Here is a 25,171-nt window from a genome sequence, read left to right as displayed (position 1 = left end):
CGTGTCAGACGATGAAGGGCGTGCACGTCTCTAACTACGACATCGTGAGAGTACTCGGAAAGGGTAGCTTTGGCGTCGTTCGTCTTGTCCGCGAGAAGAGCGATAACTGTGGCAGTCTCAGGGGAAGCAGCTGCAGCATAAGATACCTCGATGGCTCGTTGATACCAAAAGACGATAGGCCTTCGCCGACAATCCGCAAACAAAAGCAAGTCTTCGCCATGAAGGTCATCAGGAAGTCGGATATGCTTCGCAACAGTCAAGAGGGACATTTGCGGGCAGAACGAGATTTCCTAGTTGCTTCAGAGAACTCGCGATGGGTGGTACCTCTCATCTCTGCTTTCCAGGACAATAACAACCTCTACCTCGTCATGGAGTACATGATGGGCGGTGATTTTCTGGGCCTACTTCTCCGCGAAGATATCTTAGACGAGAACGTTGCAAAGTGGTATCTCGCGGAGATGATATTGTGCATCGAGGAAGCACATAAGATGAACTGGATTCATCGCGATGTCAAGCCCGACAACTTCCTCATCACCTCGTCTGGTCATCTCAAGATCTCTGACTTTGGCCTTGCTTTTGATGGACACTGGGCCCATAATCAAACGTACTACAACGAACAACGGTACGGCTTACTCCGCGACTTGGACTTGCATATCAAAGGCGATGCACAAGACGTTGAAGAAGATAAGGACCGGCAGGACGCTCGCAAAACCATGGAGCTTATCAACGGAAGTGCAGCAGCGCGCGGCCGTTATCAGACCAGACAGGACTCCGTGCATGGACCCATCATCGACTGGTTAAACCGAGAAAAAAGGCGTGAATTCGCAAAGAGCGTCGTGGGGACAAGTCAATACATGGCACCAGAGGTTATACGAGGTGAAAGTTACGACGGTCGTTGCGACTGGTGGAGTATTGGTATTATACTATACGAGGTATGTGGCCATGGAAAGCCAGATGTGTCTCCACTGACCGATTCAGTGTCTCTACGGCTGCACACCTTTCTTTTGCGACAATCGCCAAGCTACGAAGGCGCGCATACTCGTGAGTCCGGCTCAAGAGATTGCGTTCTGGTACTGATCTCTATAGGACCATGGGCGGTGGCTGCGATTCCCATCCGAGCAGCGATATGCTCGTCCCAACATTGACCGCGTACCATTGATGCCGGTTTCGCGCAATGCGATCGATCTCATAATGCGACTGCTCGAGGAGAGACAAGATCGACTCTCAGCTAAGCGATACCGTGAGAACGACTGGGCCCTCTGTGACAAAGCTGTTGGTGCGCGCCGCAACCGGAACGTCAACACGACTGGCCATATCGTTTACCCTAATGATGCTGAAGACATCAAGTCGCACTCATTTTTCCGCAATATCCAGTGGTCACAGCTGCATCTGACTCGCCCTCCATTTGTACCTCGCGTTCACGGCGGCCAGCCAATTACCAAGTACTTCGACGATGAGGCTGAGATCATGAGCGCCTCTGATCATCTCGATTCTTCAAGCTACGAGGCTGTCGGAGGATTGTTAGTTCCCGATATAGAAGGTCGTGCTGGTAAGAACGAGACAACGCCCCTAGTCCAGTCGACTGCCCGGCAAAACGGCATCGTCACACCCGCCCAGGCCTTGTTTGCCAAATCATTGCAGGACATGAAGAGGCGCAAGAAAGAGAAGAAGAGGCCACGTGATAAGCTTCTCCGAGATCCAGAGGTTGGCCGTACGGTTTTGGAGCTCAGGAAGAAGGGCGCTTTTGTGGGCTACACATACCGTAGGCCTAGGTTCTCGCTGCCTGACTTGGAGGACAAGATCGCTACCACGAAACCTCAAATCAGCCGGGCTGAAGTAGTTGCTGCGAGTTCCTAGTACTGTATGTACTTCTTGTGCTCCTGTATAGTGTGTAGGGTCTCTTCAATCTGAGATTGGCCAAGCTTTTGAGCTCAGTGACGTGCTCTTTTCATCTCATATTGGCTTTGCTCATTACAATCGTGTAAACGCTTCTCGATAACTGCTAATATGTAATCTCTCTCATCTCCACCGCTGTTGCAGCCTCCTCACTTCGGTTGTAAAGCTCCCTCTGTGGGTATCACTAGCGTTCTTTGGCGCACAGGTGAGATGTATATCTTGCTCATCGTCTTTCAGCAACAACCTTTCCTATACCACACACACGTCTTACAATCTCATTGCCTTTGAAGTACAAGTAATAGATAATTCTTTCTTCTATCCGTCATGATGTTCACCAAAGCCATTCTGGTAGGTATCGCCGCACTTGTCAACATCGCGGTATGTACTGCTCCTAGACAAGACCCTAGCCAGCCGATGGATGCTACCAGCTAAAAGTATAAGCCAAAACTCATTGATAAGCCTCTCCTCAACCCCCCAACCCCCCCGGTTCTGGACTACAGCGAATATCTCGTCAAAGAGCTCCGACACAAGACGACCAACGTAGTCACGATGTGGAACAACAGCTAGATCAACTACGGGTGGAAGAAGATCTCCATTGAGGAGAGTTAAAAGTTCGAGGATATTGAGATGTTCGAGGTCTTGTACGAGGATGTAAGTTCAATGCTCACGGTGATGTCACTCAACGAGGGTCAGCTGACACTCTCACTCGTGCTACGAGACTTCCTGGGTCATGTGTTGACACAAAGACGCTTGGTACCAAGCCAATCTGATGAAGTTTTACATCGGGTTGATTCCAGTCAATGTGCGACAATTCGACCGCCACTTCATTGCTCTTCCAGCAGATGATAAAGGTGGACCGGATACCTAAAACGATTACGACAGCGTTGTCTTCAAGGGCCAGGCTAGCCTTCACGGCATCATTGCCAACTCGGCAAAGTCGATGGGAAAGTCCATAGGTGAAGGTTGGCCAGTCTGGGACGCCACTTGATGGCGAGACTTCATCGACGCTAACGCAACAGCGGTGATGAACCCAACCTCTCAAATCTCCTTGAAGGAGTGTTTCGCTCAAACCACCGTCCTTGCCATTGTATATTTTTAGTCATCAGGTAACTGGCAGGATCGCGTACCTGAGTTCAACAAGATTGCAGTCTTAGTTTAGAAACATCAAATAAGGAACGGCTTGCTGTTTTTAGTTCAGCAGTAGACTTTCCGTACTAACCAGTTGTTGGAAGACAGTCCCGTAGGCCCGACACACCAGCTGCCTGATGCCGAGGTTTAAGGGGAGGATATGGTTCCAACGGTAGTGGTTGGAGAACATGACTTGGGCGATATGAGAAGTTAAAGCTGGCTTTGGGGAAAACGGATTCTTCGTGCTCCGGGGGGAATAGGACAATCTTTCCGAATCCTCTCAATATCACCAGCCAACATGTCTCCTTCCTTTCCACTATTTGTTTCCCTTCGTTACACCCATCCCACAGTCTGAGCCCCGCTTCGTATTCCTCAAATACCGCCCGAACACTGCGTATCCGACACCCACTATAATAAGAAATGCTACGACGCCCATCGATACACCTATTCCAATCGATGCTGTTACACTTAGACTGGGTTTAGATTGTAACGTAGAAGAAGTTACTACGGTGGATACAGGTGATGCTGAGTCGGACACAGATGATGCAATAGTCGTTCGAAGAGTCGAGGTTGTTGAGGGAATAAAAGCGCGTGATAGCACTGACGACTTCCCTTCGTCTTCAGTAGGGGTACTGAGGGCTGTCGGTTCTACGACGGTTGAAGTAGGTGATGGGGCGTTAAATAATATCAGAGCTGCGCTTTCGATCATCGTCTCTACCACTTCAGGTGAATGAGTCATAACTTCCGAAGAAGTCTCCGCTTCAACTATACTGGTGAACACTTTCACAGTGGTGATGAAAGTTATCGCAGGGTCCATCGATATGGCTATCGGAGTATCACCACCAGTTTTTGTAGACGTAGACATGGCCACAAAGAGAGCTCGCTAGTGCGCGATTATGTGTCTGTATGAGGGATAGTGGGCGAAACGAACTGATGCTTACATTGTGTAGGACTGTTGGGACGTATTAGTTCCTGCATACTTGAGTGCTTGCTTGGGAAACGGAATGGGACAAGTCATCTGGAAGTTAGTGTGGCAAGAGAATGTGTTGGCATGGACTTCAATGTTTGTTGGGGTCGCGTAGTGGTGAGTCTTTCGTTTGCCGGGGACTGTTTCCTGTGTCACAGAGCACGAGGATTGCATTTTACTACTGTAAATCCCGAAATAGGTAGAAGAATATCACTCTTGGATGCGGCCAAGTACGAGGTCGTGAAAGCGATGGTTTGGGACATAGGGGCATCTAGAGTATGGGAATCATGGCTAGGTAGCTACGTCTCTTACACTAGCTTTTGCTAATGGATATGAAACTTGAACATAGTCGGAATCAAGTTTGCAGAAAATTTTGTGGAAATGCAGTCTTGGGCAGTTCGTCCGGGTGGTGCAGCGGGCTCGGTGTGTGGAGGTCCGACCACCCGTGGACCGAACTCGCGATTGCGGATGTCACAACCCTCACAACATCCGAACTTCGCATTCATTGACTGTTTTTTTTTGAAGATATTTCTCTACCTATACCCCGCAGGTGTCATAATAAACTTACACAATGTCAGCCACAAATGACCTTACAAATCTTGCGACCCCGCCATCGTGCATCGCAGACTTTTGTCTGATCCCTCTCGGCACCCCCACAGCATCTGTATCCAAAGAAGTCGCCGAAGTGCAGCGGGTCCTCAAGAGGAGCGGATTAACTTATTCGATGCATTCCGCGGGGACGACAGTTGGTATGACTCTTCTCACATCCCTTCTACATGTTGGATGGTCTTGTGTCCGAGCCAACTCTCTTCTCGGCCGGTATGCGGGTGTGGTGGCTTGGAGGGGTATATGAAGTATTCTTGGATGCATATACTAATTGGGGTTAGAGGGCTCCTGGGACGACGTTATGCGGGTTATTGGACAATGCCATGCTATGCTGCATCAGAATGGCATTGTGAGGATCCAGAGTGATATCAGGGTGGGGAGCAGGACGGACAAGAAGCAAGGATTCAAGGATAAGGTCGAGGCTGTGGAGAAGTTGCTAAAGGAGGATCAAGGCGCAGCGATGTAATGGGCCGAGTATCATGATGCGCGTGACAGGAGGAATGAGGTGTCTCAGTTGCCATGTCATCCACGTGTACCAACCACCCTTTACGATAACGACAACGGATGCGCATGAAAACAAATTTCGCGACTACAGATGATGTACCCGCGCACACGGCAGATGTGCCAGCCAAAGCTCGGATGATGATTCAAACAATCGGCCTCTGCTGTTATTGGTTACTTTTTAATCGACGTCGCGGAGATGCTGGGGTAGCTGGGCTATAGCGATAATGGGGAAATTAGTACACGACAGCTAAAACGACAGCGGATAGAAGCATAATATGTTGACATGTGGCTAGGTGTAGGGCTTTTTGAAACTGTCGATCGAGAATGTAGACGTCGCAGCGAATCATCGGCGACGGGATGCTAGTCTCTAACGTATACGTGCATACAACGGCTCCAGGCTCTTCACCGCCAGTCGCGGTATTCAGGTAGACTAAGCCGATCTGAGGCTCGGTGGTTGAAGGCGCACGGCCGAAGTGCTGTTGTGTAAAAAGTTGGCGGCAGCCGAGAAGCATCATCCTTGACGTCGGTACCTTTCACCCGGAAAATCCCCTCGAGTGCCGCATGTGCTCTCCCACTCTCACTCCACCACGACTGCAGCCATACAATACCGCGCCCACACCGCCTGAAATATTCATTGCCCACCAGCTTCCCCACCCATTCCATCCGAAACACGCCCTCAACCCCTCCCGAATTGTGCCTCGTGTGATCGCATGGCGAATGCACGCGACAGCAGCATCATCTGCCAATCCCCACCACCCGCGCGGTAACGACGTCGACGCTCAACGCATCGCTCACTGAGCGCACCAACCCATCACCATGGCTTTCAACTTCAACTGGTCGCCGCTGATAGCCGACACGTCGAGGGCGCGCGATATGCTGACGACTGCCCTGAACAAATCGCCCAAGCCGCCCATCATCGTCGACGACATCATCGTCACCGAGTTGAATCTAGGCACTACCCCGCCAGAGCTCGAGATACTAGAGATTGGTGACTTGGCCGAGGATAGGTTCAGGGGCATATTCAAGATGTCGTATGCTGGGGACGCGTTTCTGACGCTGAAAACAAAAGTTCAGGCAAATCCGTTGAAGACATATCTCTCCAACAAGCCAGACTTTGCTTCACCACAGCCACTGGCAGCATCCTCGGGCTTGACCATACCATTGCAAATCACTCTGTCCAACATCCGGTTATCCGGTTTTGTCATTTTGGTTTTCTCTAAACAAAAGGGCTTGACGCTGGTCTTCAGGAACGATCCTCTCGAGTCACTAAAAGTCTCTTCCACATTTGATTCCATCCCGTTTGTGCGCGACTATCTGCAGAAGGAGATTGAGGGGCAGTTGCGTGTGTTGTTCATGGAAGATCTGCCAGCTATCATTCACAGGTTGTCACTACGCATGCTATCGCCCGAGTACCAAGAGATCGAAACAGAAGAGCGGCTAGAAGGCGCCAACGACACCACCGCAGCCATTGACCCTCTCGCATCGCCACCACAGGACGCCGTTGATGCCTTTGGCAACCCACTGGACGAAGCCCAAATCTCTGCGTTGTCGCTCGACTCTGGCGAGATCCACGCCTCCTTCTCCCAGAAGAACATCCTCCGCCTAGCCGCCCTCTCCGAATCGCAACGAACACTATCCCTCTTTACACCCGGCATACGCGATGCCGTCTTCCGAGCATGGGCAGGTCATCCAGACAGGCCCGAGTCTGGTGCTGCTACACCAGCCCTCACACAAGGCAGTCTGTCGAGAATACAGTCGACGTTTGGCAGCCTCAAGTCTGGCGCATCATCAGTTGCATCTGGCAGCACAGGCAACGATACACATAGCTCACGACCTACCATGGCATCGGCATACTCGACTTCTGCGGGGCTCAGTCTTGGCTCAAGTCGTTCTCGCACTGGTGGCATGCGGAAACGGAAGAAGCGTGTTGTTGATCTACGCAAGAAGGAGGGCGTTGACTCTGGCGTATCGACTGGAGCCAACACACCGTTAGAAAGCGCCTACGCATCCGAGACATCGAGTGTCATCCCCGAACAGAGGGAAGCAGAGGAGGAACTGGCTACCCCACCAAGGAGCCCCGCACAACCTGGGATGCGCTTCGAGAGCAGACGCGGCAGTCTGGACATTGGTACACCGAAACGGATACCTGAAGAGCCACCTGCGTTTGGCCCTCTTCTCGCTCCTGCGCCGGATTTCTCTGACGCACCCAAGCCACCCAAGTCCACCAAATCGAAACAAACAACCCCGCCAGCCGTTCACCTCGAAGACCCATTCGTATCCCACACGTCTTCCAGACGCCCGCCGATCTCGCGTAACAGACTACGACAAGCACAGCAGTCCACGTCGCCGCTCCTACGCTCCTTGTCCTTTGACAAAGTCTCGTCGCTCTCGGCTCTCTGCTCGCCACCGCGCACATCGTCACCACCCAACGCTGACGTCATCTCCGGTGGTATTCTCGAACAAGCCTGGATGACAAAGATGGCGCAGGAGATTGCGAGGAAGGTTCAAGAGGAAAAGGACCGGTCGTCTCGTCGGCCTTCGCATGCAAGGACCAAGACTGCGCCCACAGGAGGTTTCTGGCAAAGTGACGATGAGATTGAAGCGCCGCCTGCTTACGTTGCGTAAATTTTGAGAGGAAAAGTGATGAAGTTATGAGCGATGAAGTTTTCATGACGAAGCGCCGTTTAGTTCTTGCATGTTATTTGTCCATCATTTGTTGTTTCTTTTGTTTTCACTTGTTAGCATTGGCGTATCAGGACTGGGAAAAGCTCGTTGCATTAGGTCAACTTGAGTAAGACTGCTTGCACATATTAGGGGTTGCATGGAATGGAGGAGAAAGGAAGAAGCGAGTGCGATACTATCGCCGCATTACATATCAGACTACTAATCTCCTTGCTACCGCGATGACAATTATGTCGTTGCGAAGAGTACATATTGAATTACCACTACTCACCTTACTACAACTCCCATATGCTGTGTGATATCAGACTACTATCTTTTGAACATCGTGGCTACCATGATCGTCCTGTTGTCTTCAGCGCAATATTCTGTTTCACTTTCACCCTTCAACATATAATGTAGGCATTTAACGGTCTTTCGAATCAACACACTTAGTGGATTTATTGACTTGTATATGCATCTAGATTCAATATATCAAGGTCCTGGAACGGGAATAGCACCAATTTGAACCATCAACCCAAAGATATCCGGCTGCCCTCTTTCCTCCACAATCTTGCCATGCTCAAAACGGTAGATATTGAGGGCAGTCATGCAAATCTTCTTCCCCGACGCGGGGATACCCATAAAAGGCCCTTGGTGTGTACCCCGAGTTTCAAACCGTGCTACTATCTTATCGCCTTCGCATATGGTTTCTTGCAATGTCCAATTGATGTCTGGAAATGCGCTGCGCATCATTCCGAGAATTTGAAGATAGCCATCGAGACCTTTGAGGGGCTCAGGACCGAATGGGACGTGGAAAATAGCTGAATCTGATACGACTTCTCGGCCGATATCTGTGTTGCCTGAGTTGATGAACTCGGTGAAGCGATGGAGGCTTGGTAGTAGATTGGAAGACATGATCTACAGCGATGAGTTTAGAGGTGGTAACGGCATGCAGGAGTTCACGGGACTATACCTTATATTGGTGTGATTATAAGGTGAGTTTGAGCAGGCTTCTTGTGGTACAATAGGATTCCTTGGGCGGTTGTACAGAAAGTGTGAAATTAGAGTAATAATTCCGGGATATAACTACCGCAGCTATGATGATATTGTAGGTTGTCGTGAAGTGTACGTCTATTAAGTGTCTTAGTAGTGATGGGGCATGAGTGGATGTAGGTCAATCAGTCTAACAGCAACGTAGATGTTTACTCGCGACTGAGTGATTAGCAATTGCTTATGAACTTATTACTCACCTGGTTACTTACCTTTAGTGCCTACCAAATAATTAATTACCACCGGGTGTTCTCAAATGCTATGGGTTTCAACTGGGAAGGTTATCCTTAAAGCGCCACGTACTGCCGCGCCAAGCCGAGCCGAGCCGAGCCGTATGCTGCTGAGAGGAACACATGAGAGCGATGCAATCCTCCAAGCACATTGTACGTTGTTCGGACTTATCGAGCCTTGTAGAATTCGTAACATTATACTGTATAGGTCAAGATTTGTGCAAAGGGTTGTTGTCGTGGGATCATATCAGCTATGTGCGCCTACTGAGCGGGAGTGCCTGGGTACGGCTTGGCAGGCACTCCCCAGCCACAGCTTTGGCTCAAAGCTCGACGTGGCTGAATGACGTTGAGTCGCATGTAGTCCATGATCATTCGTACGTGCCAACGATATTTTGGGACCTGCTGGGCTGACAGGTACCAGCAGGAGTGGAGACGTTACATATATCAGTTTTGTACCGCCGCCGTAGGGCTAAGTACAGCTTACAGGATTGTCAGTAAGGCAAGAAGGTCCCAAGGTTGTTTCTACTAGAAGTGATGCAGTCTGAGCTGTTGAAGTATTGCCTACAACCACAGGAAGTGATGATTACTAGGACAGCAGTAACTTCACAACTATGGTGTGCCAGAGTCTCATACGTCCCAAAAAGGCTGCACATATGGAGAAGGCTGCCCCAAACAGTCTTGTATTAGCACATCTGGATATCCTTGATGTTCTTGAACTGTTTAATCGTACTCCTCTCTTCCTAGGTTGCTCGCTAGATGGTACTGTCCCCGCTACCGGTCAAACATGGCCAAAAAATTGCGCCGCTCCACCACGAGTAATTACACCAAACGCGAGTTCCAATTCGATTGATGTTCTCTTAGTCTGAGTCCCCATAGGCAGCAAAAAAGAAGGGATGCGCTCTTGCGAACGCCGATGAATGACTCATCGGAGGTTTGAACTCCGGACCTTCAGTGTACTAAGGAGTGCTGTAAAGCGCTCTGTTAGACTGACGTGATAACCAACTACACCAACGAGCCCGATTTGATGGAGTAAGAACAAAATTTGATATTCATATTCTTAGAAACAAAACCTCACATGACTGACGTTGAGAAAATCGTGATGGCTCATGCGACATTCTTGGCATCAAAGTTGATCTTCGAGCTGAAAAGCTAAAGATTTTGCGGTCGGGGTGGAGAAATACATGTCACTGACTTCATGTGGTTGGGTCAGGGGCTGGCACTGCACAACTCCATCCATCGCTTTACCTGGCCGACAAGAACACCAAAATGACATCAAATACCATGATGATCACCATGTTTTATCACATTTGAGGATCATTTGGACAATGCTTTGATCCTGCTAGGAGCAACCTTGAAATGTCCGCTCATGCCTTCGGCCCGACACTAAGCAATACCCGATGCCAACATTGCCGTCCCCGCGTTTTTTCAAGTGCCCACAATTCCCGCCCGACAGCTTCAAACACCGACACGACCTATTGCTTCGAGATGAGGCATGGAAGCAAATGCCCCACAACAGCCTGCTGGCGCGCAGGCATCCGCCAACCAGGATGAAGATGAAGCTTCGAAGATCAAGAGAACACAGATTGCATGTCTAAACTGCAGGAAGAGGAAGAGTCGGTGTTTGCTGTAAGTGATTGACGGCCTCTTGTTTGTTTGCGCGCGTCGGCGATATGGAGCTCGCTTGGTGATTGAAGTTTGCGCGTGGACATTGTCGAACGCGGCATGCAGCGGTTTCGATGCGACACAGACATATGCTTGAATTCTTGCACATTCTATGTGAGATCTAACGTGGCTTTGCAGAGACTCCGACAATTCTATACCATGCCTCCGATGCAAACGCGACAACCTCGAATGCGTGCTAGGTGGCAGCAATCGCGGCGGACGGCGAGAGCGAAAGAAGAAACGCGTGTATGAATCGCAGTCGCAATTAGAGCCGCAAACACAGCAACCATTACCAGCGCTGACTGCGACTGCCCCCGAAGGAAGCTTCCATACGCTGGGCAATCTCGGTACTACATGGTCGCAAGACCCAGGAGTACAGCCATTCGGTGAAGAGCTCCAAGAATCGCGGTCCGGCTCCTCGAATACAGACGAGCTTCCTTTCTCAAATCTGCAAAATCCGTCAGATGCACTGGGCATACTGGCGCGGGTTGCTGGTGAGTCCAGCTCAAATGAAGAAAACAATGCAACAGGCATTACCAGCGGCATAGGTCATGTACCAGGCTCTTCCCTCAGCATGCCTGCGCCTCTATCCTTCTCATACCCGTTGTTGGACAGAGGGATACTCACAGTTCACTCTCTATGCCAGCTGCTTGTTCGCTTTCAGCAGCAATACCATTCGTACTACCCGCTCGCACCAGCACACGCATTCGAAACGTCCCGTCTATCAGACATGGTGAACAACGAGAAACACCTCCTCACAGCTATCCTCCTCATCGCTTCCAAAGATCTAGTCGACGAACCACACATATACGAAGCTTGCTCAGAACACATGAAGAGCCTTGTCTCTACGTTGGCAGCAGGAGGCGACGCCGGCATCGAAGCAGTAGAAGCTCTACTACTGCTAGCTGAGTGGGCGCCGTATACGCAGCGCGGCTCCGGCAAGGTCGGCAAGGGAGAGGAAGACAAAGAGAGTTGGATGCATGTTGGTCTCGCTCTGAGGATTGCGTACTTTCTCGCTCTCGATCGGTACTCGTTCCGTTTCGTGGATCAGGGCAAGGATCCCGATCATCATCGTAAGCGTCTCATTTGGACAGCGGCTTATGTATCAGACCGCCACATCAGCATCAGAATCGGGAAAGCATTTTGGTCTCGAGGTCCTGGGCCTCTAACGACATTGCGAAGAGAGGATTACCCATCGTTGATCCCTAAAAGTCCGAACGAAGAGGACCATGCCTCCATTTTCCAGGCGAATCTCGAACTTACACAACTGTTCAGCAATGTACACGATACATTGTACTCGAATCCGAGTTCGAGCTTCCGGTCGCAAATGAGTGGTAGCTACATCAAGTTTATTGACGACTTCCGCTCGGCGATATACGGCTGGAAGAGCGTATGGGGTACATTGACGTGCTCTCCGCCACTCAAAGCATGTCTACTCATGTCATACGACTATCTACGTCTATACACCAACGCCTTCGCCTTCCAAGCCACCGTTCTTCGAGCGCTCCCCTCTTCATCTACATCTGCAGACCCCGTAGTCGGTACTCCTAATACCACAATGGGTCGCATGCAAGTCCCCCAGCGCGTCTTTGTAAACAATGTCGGGGCAGTCGGCGACGCACGATTCATCTACGAGGGTCTCGACGCCGCAAAAGCCATCCTCACTACAGTCAACAACTTTGTCGATCCTGAGCGCTCGCTACGTTTCATGCCATTGAGATACTATCTCTATCTCGTGTACGCCGGTGTCTTCCTCTACCGTGCCCGCTGCACAGGCGTCATCAGTGCAGACGAAGACCGCGCTATCCGCGCTATGATCAATGAAACAGTCGCACGCCTCGAACGCAGCGCCGTAGGAGTTGGAGCTGGCATTCAGCACCCGGGCTCTCGCTATTCTCAGCTTCTCAAACTGCTCTGGGCAAAGGTGCCGAAGAAGGACAAGGCTAGTCGCTCTTCGTTCCGCCACCCCGGCACGCATATCGCTAGTAATCCTGTTGATCAGAATGGCTTTCCACAGCATCCGATCGTTGGCGCTAGTCCGCAGGCAAGCAGCAATGGAACCGGTGAGAGCCCGGCTCTGACAGAGCAGATGGGGGATTTCGGTTGGACTGATTTGGGTGCTGTGAATGAGTTCGCCGTACATGGTGGTGGCGGTAATGCGCCCACGGATGATGCGGCGTTGTGGAACGGCTTCCTGCCTCTGGATATGGGATGGAATGCCCAGGGTCTTGGTTTTGAGGGCATGGGCCTTGACTCTAATGAGCTTGGAATGCTATTTTAGGTCAGTGGTGTCTGGTACTTGATGGCCAAGAAGAGATATAGCAAACGTCAGAGATGTTCCGAGGTTGCTAATTGACTGGCTCCAGTTTGGAGCATTAACTAATCACTTTTGTAATTGAGACGTCCACTGTTCTTATCGTTTTCTTCAGACTTTCGCATAATTCTCGCTGTTCAAAACACCCTATTGTTTGGACCAAGCTCATCGTCCCATATGTGCGAGGCCTTGACCCTAACACAGCCTTCGACTGTCACTCTTCACTACATTCCGTTAAGCAAGAGGCGAGAAGGAATTTTCCAGCGAAAGTCATCAGACCGATTGGAATTGTCTGACACATCAGTGAGAGACTATGAGCGTGATATGGGGTCGTTTATCGTTCTGTACTCCACTGCGGAAGCTGTGACATCTTGCCTATTAAAGTATCAGCTGCCAGTCCACCAATCACTGGATCTGGTCTTTAAGACAGCCCCTACTGTAGAGATTCTAATCAACAGTCCTCCTTTGTCAAATGTCGATGCAGGTAAATGTTTTCACTCAAGGAGTACAAGATTCCTAATGCAGATTTGAGGAGTATGCATTGCCTTCTTTCCATAGCGCCGTATCTGATGCAAATTGTATGATAATACATGGTATACACGCACGCGACCGTCGTTCCCGGTAAGGTCCATCTAGAAACCGGGAGGATTGAGTCGTTGACTGACTCTTGTCCACTTTGGCACCTCTGTAAAACGTCAGCCACTGCAGTATTTCCAGAGTTCGCAATGCTCTGTCTGCCGCAACAATGACATATCGCCGTGCGCTAGAACTATGCGACTTACTATGTATGCCCTTCCGATACCTCTTCACCTTGCGATCGAAGACGGTATATTTGTCTTTGGGTAGCATCTCCTGCTCAGTCGGCATCTCCATCTTCCAGCGCTCCACCTTCTTCATGCTTTGTCCCATGCGTCGTAGTGCGGTATCGAGTGTGCCGACCACGGTGTCGACGTGCCGTAGGCGCTCGCGATGCCTGTACTTCTGATGTCTGGAGAGTCGCCATGGTATCTTCCTGTGGTCTTGTCAGCATGAATGTCTAGGTGTCGAGCCGCCGATAGTAGAGAGTGAATTGGAGCGGAAAATATGCCGGCAAGAATGAGCAATTGCACGAATGGGACGTCCAGGGAAATGAGAATAGGGAGTCGCACCATAGTAGACCACCCGACAGCGGGTTTGTGAGGCGGAAAGGACCAAACATGGTGATATGTTGTGGTTGGCGATGCTGGGTCGCCGCAGTCGAGGTCGCGATATTCTTCCAAAGACACTCCCGCGGACTTTCTTGGCGGACATGCCGATTAGCGTGGGGAAGCTCATCGACACCCCACACATTGCACAGCTAAACCCCAAACCATTCCTGCGGCTATACGGGATACGGCTCCTGGCACCTTCATTTTCGACATTCGTAAGAGCTGGGAATACTGTAACGATCCAAGTCGGCCATCGTCGCCCGTAGCCATACAACACACGTCCAACACTCCCTACACATACCTACATCCTAATACTTCACCATGTCGTACACATTCTCCATACTGTCGCCCCTCGATGTCCCTCTATTCACGCATGACTTTGGCACCTCACGCAGCGGTGGCACGGGCGTTGCGAATTACACACCCGCCGAACGCGCGCTCGTTCCATTCATCTTACACTCCTCACTCGACATAGTCGAAGAAGTACAATGGGGCCCTTCCACATCCAGCGGCTCAGCGCCCATGTATCTCAAGCACATCGATAAATACCAGAACTGCTTTGTGTCGTGCTGGATCACTGGCGGCAACACACGCTTCCTTCTGCTCACAAGACCACGGGACGAAAGTCTAGGACTGACAAGTGGAGGTGCTGGGGGCGCGAGAGGGAGTCTAGCGGGTGGAAGAGCTGCATTGGGAGGAGGCGCTGGTCTATATAATCCCAGTAGTCCAGCCACGGAAGAGGCAGTCAAGAACTTTATGGTCGACGTATACGAGGCTTGGGTCAAGACTATCATGAATCCGTTCTTTGCGGTGGGCAACGGGGAGGTTATCAAGAGTCCGGTCTTCAGGCAAAGGGTTGCAACTGCGGCAAAAAAGTATCTATGAAGGGAATGAAGGCATCACCGAACAACTGACTCAAGTTTGGAGACAATCATAGGCGCGAGGGCTCATTTCCTACCTCGGAACAAGGCGGCCGGCACAAACGCAAGCTCGACCCGCCGCAACCCCGATGCTCAATTGTCTTACATTGACTTGGTAGCTGAGTAAATCCGAGAGAATGACGTAAAGAAATGAAGCAACAAGATGTCGCGGCTGGATTTCTACGTACGGAGTGCGCGAGCACATACCTAATGACCAGCTGTAAAGCTATCAGGAAACATATTGATTGTTGCAGTGGAGAGTTAGACGATCCATGTTACCCAACTGTGGGCGTTGGGGCATACACATGCAATCAGACCAGCATTTTACGATGAAGCTCATGTCGAGGAGGCTCATCAAGCTTCGTTATGGATCGTATCTGATGAGGATTTCCAATTCCCAAATGTAGTACACTGGGTTACGAACAGCTACTTGAAGAAATGTGAATGCTTGTCGTTTGTGTCTCAGTCTATTTACCCATTTCTCGAACCACTCCACCTGCCATTCTAAGACACAGACATGGAAGCCCCCACTGACTTACTTACGTATCGTCAAATTTGTGGTCACTATGAGTTTACCTTTACCTGCCTTTCTTCTAGAAACGCGCGAATTTCTAACTCACCTTCACCTCGTCTTCCCCCCACTTTACGTATCACCACTGCATCTATCCAACTTCTTCCGACCACGAAGAACTCTCTTACCTCACCTTTACTGAATATCTCTATCCCGACTTGAACACAATGGAACGCTCAAGATGACCCCAAAACAAACCAACGTCGAACCATCGGATGAGCCGTGGCTTGCCTTGCGACGAAGACACGACACTGAACTCAACAATCTCCAACTACAAGCTAGAAATTTGTACGAACAATTCCAACAGAATGCAAACAAGGCGAAAGCGGATCTTCTCGCCAAACATAAGAAGGAAGAGGAAGAGTTCTGGAGTAAGGCGAAGGCGGCAGGCAAGGACAAGAACAAGAGTGGAAATAGTTCTGTAGTGTTCAAGGCGGGTGTTCAGGGTCAAGTCAATCGTCGGGTAGTCGCACTACCACCTCCAAACCCTACTCCTGAAGTCAGACAGACACCAGCAGCAATCTCAAGAGCGCCACAGACACCTACGTCAGCATATAACACAACGACCCTAGCACGCCAAAACAGGAAAAACAGCGCCGCCGTCACGATTATCGATCTTTGCTCCGACGATGATGAACTAGTACAAGAGCAGAAGAAGCCAGGCCTACCGCCAGTTACGAATGATATCACGTTGAGTTCGCACTCGAGCAAAAACATCGAGCCAGCTGGCAGGCGTGAGTATTCAATTTCGTCTGCAAGTTTCGAGTTGTTTGGAAGAAGCGCAAACCGAGTAAGTTAGCAACAAGCAAAGCCATCTCCATGTTAATATTAATAGAATCAGGGCGTGCCAGAGTCATCACAGTTCAAGCGTGAACATAGCGTATCTACTCAACAGTTCCCACAACCATCTACACCATTGCCCACCACCTCAAATCGTGGTTCGACAACTGCCTTTCCGACACAGCAGAGCTCGACATCTAAGGGGGATGGCTTCGGCGATTGGGCTTCAGCGGGTACGTTCCGCATGCCAGCTGCTCAGGCACAAGACTCTCGTCAGGGAAGTGCTTCGGCTTTCGGTACCATACCAGCATCAGCCACTTCTACGTGGGCTGCTCCTACGATATCTGCTTCACAGGACTTACGGTTGTTGATCGACTTTGCTCCTTCAAGGCTTTCCGGCTGTCAGCTAAGCCAGTCGTCAATAGCCCAAGGATCAACTTTGCACGGGCGTCCACTGGACTACGGTGGTACCTCGAACGGCTCAATTGCAATATCACAAGACAGACACATTCCCGAAATGCTTCCATCGCCATCACCGTCCCCTCCCACCCTAATCATAGAGCCATTTACTCCCACCATTCCCGGCTTCAGGAGACCTGTCCTTCCGGCCAGCGCCACGAAAGACAGCATACCGGCTGCAAGGAATGTTCGTGCTGGCTCACAAGCCACAGCTTCGACATATCGTGCCTCTAGCATCACACAGAATCAACCTGATTCATCTGTCACATCTCGAACGTCTGTGTCTTCGCACTCAAGTGTGGCGAGAGGCAAGCGAAAGGTAGTCGACTTAAGTAGCGACGAGGAGAGCGACTATTCCCCACCATCTGATGAAGATGATGAGCCTAAGTTTCCTATGACTACGGATGAGGTGTGCAATAGTACAAAGAGTAACACGAAGAAGCCTGGCCCGACGGCAAAGAAGGCTAAACTGCCTCCACCGCTACCGCCAGCTATAGCCTCAAAAAGTGTGTTCAGCAAGGGAAAGAACGGCTTTGGCTTCCAGCCCACGTCGAAACCGAAATCCAACCAAGCAGCGTTCTCGTTACCAAACCCACCGCCCCGTGCGCCGGTCAAGAAGCCTCAATCATCTGCATCATCTACACCAGCTACACGAACACCTGCTTTCAACAAGTCCACGAAGCCTGCAGCCACTACACGAGCAGTTTCAGTCTCACGCTCCGCCCGCAAAGCCAAACTCGACGCCTCAGCAAAGATCTCCTAACTTAGCGAAGCCGACTTGGAAGCCCGCACCAACATCGCCATTGACGAAGCAAATGAGTACGAGGCGCCTGAAGCCGGTGTTGTTGAGCAAGTCAGAGGCAGCTTGCGAAGCATGTCCATTACTCCGGCACCTAGCACTGCCGAAGACCACGTGAACGCTACAGAAGACGTGGAGATACTAGCCGTCGTTTCAGACTCTGGGAGCACCATAGCGGTACAAAGCACGAAACACGGTGCGGGGTGGAACTCATGGACTCACCGTCGCGCCAACGGCGATAGGAACCTCGCCAAATCACGTTCCAGTCGACCGCTAGTGCGGGATGACGAAGAAGATGACGACTATGAAGATCCGGATATCAGTAAGTACAGCATCATCGACGGCACGATTGTGCATGAGGCGGATCTAGAAAGAACGAGACTGACGCAAGAGCAGGACAGGCGGAATCATATGATATCAAGAGAGACGGACAGTGGCGGTCGCACACGCAGTGAGCGTGGTTGAGATACCGAGGCATAGTCCTATAGGGCGGAGTGAGAGAACCACAACGAGGACATATTGGAGGAACAGAGGTTAGCGTTGAAACCATTTGAGCTTCGCAGGTACTTCATGCACAAGACGAGAAACATGAACATTCCATTCTTTGCTTACTCCCTCGAGTCGCCGTGGGCTCTAGAGTGTGGACTAATCTGGAATCTTATTGTTCGTCCAATAATTAGAAATCTTATCTCTTTACAAGAGGCCGATCATCAGCTGCAACGCGCGTGAACATCGGCGTCGGGAAAACATACTAACTCCGGCAACCGTTCACGCACCTCATTCTCCACTCGCTCGGCCTCTAACCACCTAGCAGCTACGCTGAAGCGCCGAACTTGAGAGCATACTGTGTCGCGTGCCTTTGCGACGTCATGTTCCCATCACGCAAAATCCTCTTACATTTCGTCATGGGCGTTTACAACGGTTCTTTCTTTCTACTTTTCTAATACGCAAGATCTGCAAACGAGGCGGCCATCTCGTCGCGTCCAAAACTTTCCCCTCTAATATACGAAGCTTGCGCCCCGCAATAACCTAATGAGAGACTCGACTAGCTCTTAGCTCACGAACCAGCCTCGTGAATGGCTTGACGCGTATAGGAAGATGCGATCCAATCGCAAATACGAAAACTATTTCCGGAAGAAAACTAATACCGAAAGTAAGCGTTGTAAAAACGGCGCGGTGCTAATTGTCAACGGTCTGTCGCGTTCGCGCCAAACGTTAAATGAACAGGTATGTTAGTGCTAGTTTGTGGCTTTGGTACTGTGATTGGCTGGCTTTGGTAGCCCGAAGCTATATGTGATTAGTATTAGCTGGCTTGATCTGCTTAGTTAGTCCGAGTCTTGGGAGTTCGGTTCTTCTCATGGAGTGGTGTGGTGTCGGCTTGCCGCGGAGTAGTTCGATGATGTAGGTGGATGGTAATGTCATGCGAGAAAACGGTGGAAGTTACCGCAGACAACCAAATAATCAGGTAGAGAAAGCAGGGTGAGACTGGAGAAAAGCATGTGTTTCACACCACCTTAGGTGCCTTAGAAGTCATTGCGAAGAGATGGGATACATGTCATCTTCCATCTCTGTATTAGTTTTGTCAAAGGAACTAGGCTAATCCCGTATGCTATCAACTCACCTCCAAGCTCCATCGCTGCAACTTCGGAGAATTTTTCTTGCTTTGTAGAGGCACTGGGGGCCTTCTGTCAGACTAGGACCAGTTTGCAAGTTCGGTTTGGCTTTCCGCGCGTACTTCGTCTCGCGGGCCACACAATTTTGCGGACCCCAACCAGTTGACGCCAACGCCAACGTCCGCTACCACCATCTGACCCGCAATCAGCCTATACTACCACACCCAACACTGTCGCGTTGCACAACATTGCGTTGCACCCCCTGATCTTGACTACCCTGTCCTGCCCCCCTTCTTACCCACTCGAAAAGCAATTAATCCATGTTCTTGCAACGTCGGTAGTCAGGCACCAGGCACATAACGCGTCAACATGAGTGGTATTCAGCCACGCGAGACCAGGCACTCCCGGCTTGTCACCTGTCCGGCTGACGCTTTTGCGAACGTATGGGGGAGGGATACCCCTTTGACAAGTCAAGTAGACCGAAAAACACCCCCCTCGAGGTCATAATTTTCATCTCGGACAATATCATGTTGCGATCGCATGGAAGGGCTTGCGTGCCGTGCCGCTGTAAGTTAATCGTGAGTGGCTGATGAGCCGTTCATGTGGGCTCTCCTTTACGTTCGGCGCTTTGGAAGGATCGCAGGCGAACTGGTCAGGTGTCTGGATTTGGGATGCATGCTCCGAGGTTTTCTTGATACACCACGCCTGTTGCATAATGAGTAATTTAATCTCAAGTTTTACCGGACTGTGGAACACGATCCCACAAAGTCACTTGATAACGGGCTGCATGTTTGTTTTTGAAGTGTGTCTATTATATGTCCAGGGTCGTTACAACTAGCCCATCTACCGAATACTAACAAAACAAGCGCAATATAAACATATTCCGAAGACACAATCATAACTAACAAGACACCTTCCTCATGCCATAAACAGCGTCCTGAGTCATGCTTTTCAATGCTTCCATACCTCTTTTTACCACAAGCGCCTGAGCCCGTTGGCTCCAAATATTACCGATCAATAGGCTATAAACAAAGATGATAAGGGGGACCGAAAGCCGACCGAGCATGTCGCAAGAGATCATAACTTGCAGACGGGTATCAAAGGCACTTCTGGAGTGCTATAGACGGTGGTGGGTGGTCGAAATGTATCGAAAAGAGAGAAACAGTCATCGGCAGATGGACAACGACAGCCTGAACCCCAATACAGCCATGATGAAACATGGATGTAAGCAACAGCCAGGCCTGTTACGAAGGATTTGGTGCCGTGTCGAAAAAGGGTTGTCGACCCCGGTCGTTCGTAGGGGCACCCTGCAAGTGCCGAGAAAGTGGGTCAACGGGGCGGCTGCCTGCAACCAGGGCTTCCGTTTGGAGCATGTGGCCTGAGACTTATTAAGGAGAGCCATCGCGCCTCGCCTTCTTACTCTTCTCGATTCTTTCGTTCCACCGTCTCTTTCCGACACGAGTTTCGAAATGTGGTGCTACTTGGGTCACATCTTGACCCTGGCCCATCATGCTGCTTCGCATCTTATTGCGGTAAGCATCAACTGTTGAAGGTTAGTCAATTACTCTAGAATGTGAGAAGGCATTCACTTACGAGACTTTTGCAGAAACAATGTCCTGCCTGCGAAGACACGACTCTGGCTCCAGCTCATACGGTAACCGAGATCGTTGAGTGTAATCTCCTTCGACCGCTTCGCCCTAGTAAGACGCGGCTTCGGCACACGAGTCTCGCCATCGAGCGTTGGGACAGGAACAACAGTAGAGCCAGCCAGAGGAAAGCTGGGATCGCTCTCAACATCGGGCTCATCAGCGAAAACCTTGCTGCCACGAGGGCTGGCAGGTGGAGAAGTCATTTGCATGGCAAAGTAGCTGCGAGGGAAGACCGAGTTTGACTTGCGGTAAGAGTCGGGCATCTCCTCCATCTTGACAGTGTCGAGAGTAACTCGTACACGCACCCTAGTTCCTCGTTGCGCGTCGTCCACAAGAATGAACTTGCGGCGCTTCGAGTCAGGTAAGTCGCCGAACATGGCTAGCTTTCGCTCCTCTTCGTCTTGCTCTTGCTGTTTTGAGACGGGTACGCCCGCTGCGTGTGATGGTGGCGGAGGATGGCCCAGTCCATCATGGATCGGCGGCATACCGCTGGATCCTGCCACTGAGTCGCTCGATGGGAAGCTTGGGTAGAAGTTCTGAGCTGGACGCCCGTCGGTAGGTGATGATTGTTGCCCGTTTGGCGCTTGATGATGATGAGTGTGCGATTCACCGTAGTCATTGGCTGTACACAAAGAAAGTTAGCTTGCACGTCCGAACATGACTCTACTTGCCATCCTGCGCTGAACCAAAAGCATGTGTGACTATGGAGTGTGGGTATATCTGCAAACATGTATGGGCAGTGGTATCGAAGGGGGTATTACATCAAGGAGTGTGTAATGTACATGTAGAAAGAACGACAAGAGGTATCATTTAACAGGCCAACAATCGCGCTTTATCACATCACATCTGGTGAAACATACCGCTAACATCATCCGGTCCTCCGTGGGGCCCTCCAGGTCCGTCATGGTGATGGTGCATCTGGGGACCACCCATGCCCATGTTCGGTTGTCGAGGTGGTGCAGCTAGTCCGGCAGAGTTTGGGACACCAGGAGCACCTGGTCCACCTGGTCCAGCCATGTGGTTACCATGTGTAGCCGATTGGGCTTTCCTCGTGGTCATCTTCGCCATTCTTCGTACGCGTCGGCTCCTCAATCGAGGATCTTGGTTGCTGTTTCTCCAGCTGTCGACAGCTCGCTGAATGAGGCCACGCTTACCGCGCAAGCATGGGTTCAGTTGCGCTAGCGCCCACCCCACTGTGTTGCACTCAGTTTCGTAGTGTAGACGGTTGCCCTTGTACTGGTCTTTGGCGCAGCAAGCGCGTGGGTATACACAGTTCTCAGTCTTGAAGTCTTGCGGGAGCTCGTCAACGTTGATAGATTCTACGTCGCAACGAATGGTGTACTCCATCTTGACCCTGTCGCGAGAATACTCAAACGCGATCCATTGCACACCGTTCTGGTCTTGTCGCACAACAAGCGGAGTAGTGGCAGGAATAGGACCAGGCGCAGCATTAGGGTTAACGTTGGGTCCCCCGGGAGGGCCAGCGTGCATGTTGGGAGTACCGACGGGAGGACCTTGAGGCGGGGCTTGTGGCGGGCCAAGTCCTGATGGCGGTCGCTGCAATGGCGTTTGCGACATTCGCGACTTGGGACTTCCGGTCATTCCGGGAGTTTGAGGATGGTGCTGCTGATGTTGTTGTTGCTGTTGTTGTTGCTGCTGGTGTTGCATTTGCTGGTTTTGCTGGTGGGACATGAGCAGCGATTGCGTCGCCATTGGTTGCTGAGGCGCACTTGAAGGGTGCTGTTGGTAAGGTGACTGTTGAGGTACTGGGGCCGAAGCGTACGGTGTGTAGTACATTGACTGAGGCATCTGGCTCGGCGGTTGTCCATAGATTGGACGGCCGTGCTGGTCGTGCTGTGGAGACTGAACAGATGCTGGTGAGTTTGACTGCGGGGTGTGATACGAAATGGGTGGGTATCCACCGCGATTCATCGTTGCGGCTGCCATAAGCTCTGGGGTTTCTGAAAAAGTTAGATTTCCATTTTCCGCTTGCTTGACGGGATATACAACGGGGGCATCCAAGTCGAGGCGTCATTAATGCGCTATGCGCATGGACATACGCGTCGTGATTTGTGTACCAAAAAACAAAACATACCTGAGGACGAGTAGTTACTCGGCGCACTGTTGGTGCTGTAAGGGCTTTGGTGGTGCTGAGAGTAATAAGGAACCTCTTGCTGCTGCTGCGGGGGTGGGGGACCTTGGATCTGCTGGATGTAGGGAGACTGATGCTGAGGAGGTCCCTGAGGGTTTGGGTGTTGGGGCGATGGGTAGTGGCCCTGCGCCGGACTCTGAGAAGGTACTGACTGGTGGGGAGAGTCGGGATGGTGTTGATGTTGTTGATGGACTACACCGGGCCTAGGATGGTGGACTGGAAGATGATTTGGCGGTGGCAAGCCCTGCGCCGAGTGGGGATGATGCTAAGAAGAGCAGCCAGTTAGTAAGGCTGATCGCGCAAACAAAAAGATAAAAAAGCAAGCCTCGACAAGTGCAGCTGTGGTGGTGATCGGGGCAGGGAGGGCAAGCAAGGTGTAGTAGTGGGGGTGCGGGTCGCTGTGGTTGGCTGGGCGGCTAGGGTGTAGCGACGATGTGCTGCAACAGGTCGTAGGCGAGGGGCAGGGTCTGGAAAAAGACAGGACGGTAGGGTATAGTTTATAGGATGGGAAGGGCAGACTAAAGAAAGCAGGGCGGCATTTGGCAACGTTGACAACACAGAGCGGACCAGCGGTGGGAGCGGAAGGCTGCTGGGATGGCAGGGATTCCGCTGCTGGTAGGTTGTGTGACAAAAGGCTTGGGACTGGCTTCAGAGGAGACAAGGAAAGCTTTGGCAAGTGCGACAGGGGAGGGGGGTTTTGGGTAGCAGGCTGCTTGGCGGGAAGGGCATACCATGTAGGCAGTAACGCGCCGGAGCTGGGGTAACTCGTTGTGTGTGGTCGCGACGTGCAGTGGCTGCTGCAGCATGCAAAAAGCACGAGGGGTGAAGCTACGAGCGGCGGTGACGGTTTTAGGGAAGGGATTTTGCGACGCGCAGCACGAAACTCCAACGGTCGAGGGTGTGGTAGGGCCGATCAAAGCCAGAGGAGAGGGTAGCGAGCGAGTGTGGGATGATGCAGGTGGTGGTCGGACGTGAGGTAGGGGGGTGCAAGGAAGCAGAGTCAACTCACCATCTTCTGCGACGCTACAGGCGCCGGGTCTTCCTTATACTTGCGGGCCCTATCTGGGATTTTTGGCTGCGACATTGTTATTATTGCGCGGTGGTAGAGGTCAAAGGATCCGGGCAGCGAGGGTCCGGGCGCAGCGGTGGACGAGGGTTGGGGAGCAATGCAGTAGCGTGGCCTGCGCAATTTCACGCGCAGAGCAGGTGGCGCTAGCGACTTGTAGGGAATGGCAGCGAGGAAAGACTGCAAAGGCGGTGGGAGGGCCGAAGGTGGAGTCGGTCGTTAAATCAACCTGGAACAGCCACCTCCCTGCTCTGCTGCACGCTCGGACAGAGGAGCTGTTTCGAGCGCCCAAGCCGCGGATGCGAAGGGGCCGGGATCAGGGATCGCCGGTGGAATAGCCCTGGTCGATGTCGTCGTGGTTGTGGGTGCCGCTGCGAGGATGAAGCTGTTGTTTGATCGAGGCGCCGTGTCGTCTTGATGCGCCCAGTCGCGTCCGGTGGAGCACGTGACGGTGAAGTTTCTGGCCGGTGGGGTCTGTTGTGAATGCTGCCCGGATGGAAGGCATGTGGGGGCGGTGAGGGCAACAGAGAGGGAAAGAGCGTTTCTGCTAGTGTCTTCTCTCACTGTTCTTGCCAGAGCAAGCACGTATCAGTCACAGTCACTCATTCTCGATAGCAGCGGTCGCCATCGCGCCTTCTCTATCGCCCCCTGCCTGGCTCGGCTAAATCCTCGAGATGGGCAGTCGCGACCCCGCGGTACCTCCCATCCACCCATGGCGTCTTAACTCGGCTTGCTATAGCTGCACTCGATGCCACCTGCTGTTCCTGCTCTCTTCATTTCGCCCAGATCACAATGTGCTCCGCCCGCTTCTGCTCTGACGCGTCCCTCGAGTCCAATTCACCGCCGCTAGTCGACCGTTTTAGCAGTTGCACCACCCAGCCCAGCGCCCCCACCGTCTGGCGTGCTATTGGACGGTGGCGCCGGTGAGAGAGCGCCCAAAACGGCTCACCAGCATGT

The 25,171-nt window shown here is 51.6% G+C and overlaps 8 protein-coding genes across 9 annotated transcripts; 5 read left to right on the top strand and 3 right to left on the bottom strand.

The window, feature by feature from the left end:
• Window positions 1–11: 11 nt before the first annotated feature.
• On the top strand, window positions 12–1,857 carry ALTATR162_LOCUS5761 (uncharacterized protein; the record flags this gene model as incomplete). Its single annotated transcript, XM_043313381.1, has 3 exons — window positions 12–932; window positions 979–1,041; window positions 1,087–1,857. The coding sequence occupies 3 exons, from the start codon at window positions 12–14 to the stop codon at window positions 1,855–1,857; spliced, it is 1,755 nt and encodes a 584-aa protein (XP_043169316.1).
• Window positions 1,858–5,917: 4,060 nt separating this feature from the next.
• Window positions 5,918–7,726, top strand: ALTATR162_LOCUS5760 (uncharacterized protein; the record flags this gene model as incomplete). Its single annotated transcript, XM_043313380.1, has 1 exon — window positions 5,918–7,726. The coding sequence occupies one exon, from the start codon at window positions 5,918–5,920 to the stop codon at window positions 7,724–7,726; it is 1,809 nt and encodes a 602-aa protein (XP_043169315.1).
• Window positions 7,727–8,254: 528 nt separating this feature from the next.
• ALTATR162_LOCUS5759 (uncharacterized protein) lies at window positions 8,255–8,677 on the bottom strand (the record flags this gene model as incomplete). The annotated part of the gene is made up of 1 exon (XM_043313379.1): window positions 8,255–8,677. The coding sequence occupies one exon, from the start codon at window positions 8,675–8,677 to the stop codon at window positions 8,255–8,257; it is 423 nt and encodes a 140-aa protein (XP_043169314.1).
• Window positions 8,678–10,534: 1,857 nt separating this feature from the next.
• Window positions 10,535–12,985, top strand: ALTATR162_LOCUS5758 (uncharacterized protein; the record flags this gene model as incomplete). Its single annotated transcript, XM_043313378.1, has 2 exons — window positions 10,535–10,668; window positions 10,843–12,985. The coding sequence occupies 2 exons, from the start codon at window positions 10,535–10,537 to the stop codon at window positions 12,983–12,985; spliced, it is 2,277 nt and encodes a 758-aa protein (XP_043169313.1).
• Window positions 12,986–13,650: 665 nt separating this feature from the next.
• On the bottom strand, window positions 13,651–14,216 carry ALTATR162_LOCUS5757 (uncharacterized protein; the record flags this gene model as incomplete). The annotated part of the gene is made up of 3 exons (XM_043313377.1): window positions 13,651–13,703; window positions 13,801–14,030; window positions 14,167–14,216. 3 exons carry the CDS (start codon window positions 14,214–14,216, stop codon window positions 13,651–13,653), a joined length of 333 nt encoding a protein of 110 aa, XP_043169312.1.
• A 310-nt stretch (window positions 14,217–14,526) lies between these two features.
• On the top strand, window positions 14,527–15,090 carry ALTATR162_LOCUS5756 (uncharacterized protein; the record flags this gene model as incomplete). The annotated part of the gene is made up of 1 exon (XM_043313376.1): window positions 14,527–15,090. The coding sequence occupies one exon, from the start codon at window positions 14,527–14,529 to the stop codon at window positions 15,088–15,090; it is 564 nt and encodes a 187-aa protein (XP_043169311.1).
• A 787-nt stretch (window positions 15,091–15,877) lies between these two features.
• Window positions 15,878–18,199, top strand: ALTATR162_LOCUS5755 (uncharacterized protein; the record flags this gene model as incomplete). 2 transcript variants are annotated; one of them, XM_043313375.1, is made up of 3 exons in its annotated part: window positions 15,878–16,486; window positions 16,532–17,537; window positions 17,709–18,199. In XM_043313375.1, the coding sequence occupies 3 exons, from the start codon at window positions 15,878–15,880 to the stop codon at window positions 18,197–18,199; spliced, it is 2,106 nt and encodes a 701-aa protein (XP_043169310.1). The 2 variants fall into 2 exon arrangements, with proteins under 2 accessions (XP_043169310.1, XP_043169309.1); XM_043313374.1 differs by having other exon boundaries at window positions 16,532–17,607; window positions 17,704–18,199.
• A 2,536-nt stretch (window positions 18,200–20,735) lies between these two features.
• On the bottom strand, window positions 20,736–24,232 carry ALTATR162_LOCUS5754 (uncharacterized protein; the record flags this gene model as incomplete). The annotated part of the gene is made up of 5 exons (XM_043313373.1): window positions 20,736–20,890; window positions 20,941–21,618; window positions 21,857–22,957; window positions 23,092–23,299; window positions 24,158–24,232. The coding sequence occupies 5 exons, from the start codon at window positions 24,230–24,232 to the stop codon at window positions 20,736–20,738; spliced, it is 2,217 nt and encodes a 738-aa protein (XP_043169308.1).
• Between the last annotated feature and the right edge of the window lie 939 nt (window positions 24,233–25,171).

Source organism: Alternaria atra (genome assembly GCF_907166805.1).
Source record: "Alternaria atra isolate CS162 genome assembly, contig: 25, whole genome shotgun sequence".
Taxonomy (NCBI): domain Eukaryota; kingdom Fungi; phylum Ascomycota; class Dothideomycetes; order Pleosporales; family Pleosporaceae; genus Alternaria; species Alternaria atra.
Note: the sequence above shows the minus strand (reverse complement) of the source record. Positions and strands in the feature narration are given on the sequence as shown.